This window comes from Podarcis tiliguerta, assembly GCF_965153285.1.
Source record: "Podarcis tiliguerta genome assembly, chromosome: 5".
In the NCBI taxonomy this organism is placed as follows: Eukaryota; Metazoa; Chordata; class Lepidosauria; order Squamata; family Lacertidae; genus Podarcis; species Podarcis tiliguerta.
In genome coordinates, this window is record NC_139538.1 from 25,156,860 (window position 1) to 25,162,967 (window position 6,108).

The 6,108-nt window shown below is 47.5% G+C and overlaps 1 protein-coding gene across 1 annotated transcript; it reads right to left on the minus strand.

The window, feature by feature from the left end:
- Nucleotides 1–538: 538 nt before the first annotated feature.
- ZIC1 (Zic family member 1) lies at nucleotides 539–5,895 on the minus strand. The gene is made up of 3 exons (XM_083442862.1): nucleotides 3,983–5,895; nucleotides 2,701–2,864; nucleotides 539–1,789 (listed from the first exon to the last, which is right to left on the minus strand). Exons 1-3 carry the CDS (start codon nucleotides 4,971–4,973, stop codon nucleotides 1,592–1,594), a joined length of 1,353 nt encoding a protein of 450 aa, XP_083298988.1. The 5' UTR covers nucleotides 4,974–5,895; the 3' UTR covers nucleotides 539–1,591.
- Between the last annotated feature and the right edge of the window lie 213 nt (nucleotides 5,896–6,108).

Genomic DNA, 6,108 nt, shown 5'->3' on the forward strand with positions numbered 1-6,108 from the left:
AGGTGAGGATCGCAGAAGGCCTTGCAAGAATAAAAAATGACTTTGCTTGTGATTTCAAATGACTCAGATTAAATGATACCTAAAAGGTTCTCAAATTTAAACATATGAATTATTTTCGCAATTACTGACTGTAGCAAATCCATTTTACGATATTGTGGCAACACCTCATCCTTTTTTCTTCCCCCTGACAAGATTTGCATGGTCGTAAGCAATCTATTGCTACTCTGCTGTAGTTGTTGTTATTGTTATTATTAGGAGTCAGCAATGGTCATTTAAATTATATTGCAGCCTAAAACTTTTGTTTCATAGGGTTTTCTATAAATACTAATTACATCCTACCCTAAATGCCAGCAGGGGCACATCAATTTATCACATTAATATCAAAGTTGCTGGTCTAGTGATGACATAATGGTAGTACAGTAGGACAAGGAGTGGAAGTCATGGGGCAGGATTCTTGGTCCAGTCTGTATACTGTCCTGAAAACTAGCTAAGTTGCAGCAGAGCAGCAGGCTTAGTCAATAAGGATTCCTACCACGGATTATGGGATTTCAGAATCTTTAATAAGGTACGAAATGTTACCAAACAGTTCTGTAAACTAAATTGTACATACCAATTCTTCTAGCCATAAATATTGAATATCTGTAACATGTATAACCGGACCTTTACATGCGGATAAATATGGAAATTAGGAAGTATATACAGTATGTGGTTGTATTTGCCAAAAGCAATGGACAGGTTATAGTTTATAGCTTTTTTTTTTTTTAATACCACTTTACATAAACAAATGTAACAGTTTGACACGCAGATCCAGGCTTGCACTATACGAATTTCTTGACAGGACGTGTAACAACATTTTACTGCACTACTTAGACTGGACTTTGGGACGAAATGTTTGCACTTTATACAAAAGAAAAAGCACATTAATACCAATAATATTCTGTTAGGTCGACGTTTAGACTGTAATAATACAAAGTAATTCACATTTTGGTACACATTTACTAGAACATCCTTGCCATTCAGTACAAATAGATGATTTGCTACCTCCTTCCCCCCCACTTTTCAACCTCCTCCCCTATCCCCCTCCCCTATTCCCCTCCCCCCACATATATATGCAAAGACCACAATTCCACGTATCCCCTTATTCAACTTGTGGTATAACTATTTACAAAATCAAACAGTACATTGTAAGCTAGTATTTCTGTATTTACAGAAAACAAGGCGCTGCCCAAAGAGACATGCAGTTGAAGAACTCCAGTCAGTGGTTCCATTAAAAAGCCCTGCACATCGGCAAGATGGCCCAATAACCCTGCTCTTCTCACGCACTCTAGAAAAAAAACCATTTGCTTTCCAAGCCTTTGCCCCAAACACGACAAAACCAAAACAAAACAACAGAAATTGAAGAAGAGAGGGAGATAGATAGAAAGAGAGAGAGAGAGAAAGAGAGAGAGAATTCTTGATTTGATTCGGTCCTGGGTCTATGGGCAGCATTAAAAAAAAAAATCAAAACACACAAAAAGATCGATTTTCAAAGTGTTCATTAATTTTTGGAGTCTTTTAAATAGGTTGGATTTGCATTTGTTTGTTCGTTTGTTTAAACGTACCATTCGTTAAAATTTGACGTGAGCGTGCTGTGGCTGGACGTGTGGTGGACTGCTGACGATGAAGGGGATAAGGAGCTTGTGGTCTGGTTTTCTGTGGATGGAGAGACGATTGTTGGGGGGGTTGAAGATTCATAGCCTGAACTGGCAGCGGGAGAAGGCTGAGACCCCTGGGAGGACGATTCGTGGACCTAGAAAACAGAAATGAATAACAAAGGGAAATGCTTGAAGTGTGTGTGGATTCACACATAGATATACGTGTATCTCTGGGTGCACACCCACCCACCCACCCCTGGCTAGATAAATATATAAATATTGTTACACCCATGCAAACAATATGCACGTATGCATCTGGCCCATTTACTTGCCCAACATGCTAAATCACGGAGCTGAGCTCACAGATTGAACTCTAAATGCCACGGTGGGGGGAGGGTGGCGGCGCGGGGGAAGCGTGAAGTTTGAAATACTGCTTCGCTAATCAGGATGTTGGCTCATAGAAACGCCGAGCTCTTAACTTAACTATACACCGAGATCGCCTGTTCTCAGCTAATTTCAGGGAACTGCCATGCAAGATAAATACGGCCCTGGGATACACAAAAGAAGAACGATATCCTAGCGGAGGCTTGAACAAGAAACCCAGAGTTTCTATGCCTGCCTGTGTCTCTTCAGACTCCCCATCGAGTCTTTTTCTTTAAATTCTCCCCCTGAAGCAATGCACAACCCCAGGCTAGCCCAAACCGGGATCCATTGTGAGACAATTTACAGCGTAAAGAACTGGAATCCCGGGTCTCCAGAAACGAAGACTTTCCACGCCTTTAAGCAACGTAATCACTTCTCCTTTAATAAACCTTTCCAGAGTGACAGAACAATACGGGCTCGTCTCCCAGTTTCCTGTCCGGAACGTCGCGTCACTACTGTATAAACTACTGTTTATAAGGAATAAATGTTTATTTCCCTCCCCCCTCCCCCCTCCTCCAGTAAATAGCGGTGTGCAAAGTCGATGGTGGAAGGAGAGAGGCGAAGGCCACCCGGCCCAAGCAGATCCCAATGAAAAGAGAAGCTTAAGGGGGGGGGGGAGAGAGAAACTACGTCTAGCATTTACCTTCATGTGTTTTCGGAGGGAGCTCGGGTGCGTGTAGGACTTATCGCACATTTTGCAGAGATAAGGTTTGTCTGAAGTGTGGACGTGCATATGCTTTTTGCGATCGCTGCTGTTGGCGAAGCGCCTGTCACAGCCCTCGAATTCACACTTAAAGGGTTTTTCACCTATTACAAAAACAAACAAAGTCGACCTAATTGGAAATCTGGCACATAGATTTTTATAGTATGGAGCAACACCTACAGCCAATTCCAACCCCCACGTTACTGAACAAGAGTAAATTAAATCAAAGCCTGTTTTCTTTCCCCATTTTTCTTATCTTTCTTTTAAACAGCGAACTGTGGCATGTCACCAGAAAATGAACGCCTGGCAAAGGACTACATTTGCACACAGTTTTGGAAGGAGGGGAAGGTTTGTTGCCACTTTTATGGCTAAATTTGGCGTTTGTTTACCTTCCCTTCCTTTCCTTATTTATTACGTAGTGTACACATAACCTTCCACGGCTGCACAGTAGTATTAGTTATTAAACTTGCAGTGCATTGCACACTTCTGATTAAACTGTTCAAATCACAATAGCGCCAGCTTTAGATTTTTTTAAAAAAAATTAGATAAACACACGACAGGTTGTGGGATTTCTTTTTCCAAAAGGAGAGGGAGAAAGAAAAGACAACACAAGAAATATTAGAACAGGGAGCTGGTGATTTGCGAGTGATTCCAGCGCTCCCAGCCCCCACGTTTCCTTGCAATAATACATAAACTCGTACAGCTCAGATTACTTACAATAGCCCCACATAATTAAATATTTACAGAGGGTGAGAAATAGATAGCAAGGAAAGCTGAGGTTAGGTAGCCATATATTTAGCAGGATTTCTCACTGTAAGACAGTCAGTGCCCTCGACTACCAATTAATTAAAACCAATAAATTTTAACAATTCAGATCGCTGCCATCTTTTCCCCTCCACCCCACACCCTAATCTCCCCTTTTTTTCCTGAAACATTTAGAGCCCTACCTTATATTTGATTTTTCCCACTTAAAAAAAATAAAGAAAAAGAAAAGCAATGTTTGGTTTATAGTGCCAATTAATTCACCAGCTGAACTGAATCCGGCTCTTGGTGTGGATTTGTTTAAGAAAGGAGCCCCCCACCCCTATATTTATTCCCTAATCCCCCTCCCTCCCCCTCCCCCCTTTGATTTGTTTTGAGCTGCCTCCTTCTTGGAAAGCGCCAGAGTTCGCTTCAACAGGCAACGGGCGGCTCGGCCCGGTCGGTTGGTTTGGGAACGTACCTGTGTGCGTCCTTTTGTGGATCTTGAGATTTTCCGAGCGAGCGAAGACTTTCCCGCATCCCGGGAAAGGGCACGGGAAAGGTTTCTCCCCCGTGTGGACTCGGATGTGGTTGACCAGTTTGTATTTGGCCTTGAAAGGCTTCCCTTCCCTGGGACACTCTTCCCAGAAGCAAATGTGGTTGGACTGCTCGGGCCCGCCGACGTGCTCCACGGTGACGTGAGTCACCAGCTCGTGCATGGTGCTGAAAGTTTTGTTGCAGGACTTTTTGGGGTTGGCCAACTGCTCGGGCTCGATCCACTTGCAGATGAGCTCCTGCTTGATGGGCTGGCGCATGTAGCGGAAGAAGGCCCCCGGCCCGTGGTGGGCTGCCATGTTCATATTCATGTGGCCGTAGCCGTGCAGCTGCGGCGAAGCGTAATGTTCGGAGCGCGGGCTCGTCACCTGGCCGTACTGCTCCGGCCGGCCGTACATGTCTCCGGAGAAGCCCAGGCGCATCTGCCCGTTGACCACGTTGGGCGACGCGTGGCCGGTGGCTTGCTCGTGGAGGCCCGGGAAGAGGAGGTGGCCCGCCGCCTCGCCGTGCCCGTGCGGTCCGCCGAAGCTGCCGGCCGCCGAGGCGAAGAGGCTGTGCTGGGCGCTGGCCGCCGCCGCCGCCTCGCCGAAGCCCCGGTTGCGGAAGAGAAAGTCCCGCGTGGAGTTGAAGGCGGCCGCGCTGGAGTACGAGCCGACGTGGCCCGGGTGGTGGTGGTGATGCCCCAGCGCCGCCGCGGCCGCGTAGCCAGGGGCCTGCGAAGTGAAGGCGGTCTGGCCGGCCGAGGCCAGCTCGTGGCTGCTGGGGTTGAGCTTGAAGGCGCCCATCCCGGCGTCGGCGAAAGGGTTGATGCCCAGTCCCACCTCGCGCTCCGTCACGTCGCCCGTGGCGTGGTGGCGAGAGGAGCCGAAGGTCGTCACTCCGATGGCGGGGTACTGCGGTCCGGCATCCAGCAACATCTTCTCCCGGCTCTCAGGCAGCTGCGGCAGCAACCGCCGAGGAAAAGTGATGCAAAAATGAAATAAGATTTAAGAAAATATAAATTAAGGAGGAAAGGGGGGGAAAGGACGTGGAAGAAGTGGGGGTAAGCAGCAGCAGCAGCAACAGCAGCAGCAGCCAACAAACTGCCGGATCAGCCGACGAGGAAGAGAGCCGCCGTCGCCGCCGCCGCCAATCCAAGCAGCCTCTCTCTCTCTTTCTCTTGCAAAAGTCCGCGCGACGTTCACCACTAAAGCGACCACATCAGGAACTCCCCCTTCGGCATCCGCGCACCCAAAACACACACACGCACACACACAAAACGAGAGGGTGGGTGAGGGCTTAGGGGTGGGCAGAGCCCGCGGAAGAAATCTAGAAGCTGCAAAAATTGGAGAATAAGAATAAAAAAGACATCGGCGCGCGCACAGAAAAACCGATCGCCCCCTCTCTCGCCTCTCGGACTGCACTTTTTCAGGGGGGTTCAGTGGGGAGGAGGGGAAGGATTCAGAAGACTCCGCTCGCGAATAACAATGGTGAAGAGAGAGGAGGAAACAGGCTCAGACGGGGGAGGGGGGAGCAAAACAAAAATTAAACTTCCTTCAGTTCTGGTTTTTTTTTTTAATTTAAAAAAAGAGGCTAGAGGAATGTAGCGGACTAGCGAGCAATTTTCTCTTCTCTTCCAGTTCTTGCACTCTTTTCCCCCTTCCGTCTCTTTTCCCCCTCCTTGGGCTTTTTTCCCCCTTCACTTTCCTTTTTTCCCCCTGCTTTGTTAAAAAAAAAAAAAACGGCGCAAATCATGCACAATATTGTCTTTTGCGGTTTATCTTCCTGGGGAGAAACTTTCACCTCCTCAGCCGGGCGGTGAACGCGAGACTGATAGCGGCAATCATTCCTGCAGATAAATGAATTGAAAAGACGACACCGTCCCCCCCTTGATGAATGGGAGAAGGAGGAGGAGCTACGTAAAGACCGACGTCGCTGATCATTGGTGCCTGGCGGTTCCCACTTTCGCTTGCAACTCCCTCCTTCCTCTCCAACTAAGGGTGCGCAAAACCTTTCTTCTCTCCTGATTGGCCAGCTCAGCTCATCAATCCCAGGTATTGTGAAGCGCATTGA

Bases quoted from the DNA above. Each gene is read 5' to 3' on its own strand.
- ZIC1 (XM_083442862.1), bottom strand. From the start codon at position 4,973: ATGTTGCTGGATGCCGGACCGCAGTACCCCGCCATCGGAGTGACGACC. The intron at 2,865-3,982 runs GTACGTTCCCAA...TTTTTGTAATAG, and splicing joins CCACAAAAGGACGCACACAG to GTGAAAAACCCTTTAAGTGT. The intron at 1,790-2,700 runs GTAAATGCTAGA...TCTGTTTTCTAG, and splicing joins CCCTCCGAAAACACATGAAG to GTCCACGAATCGTCCTCCCA.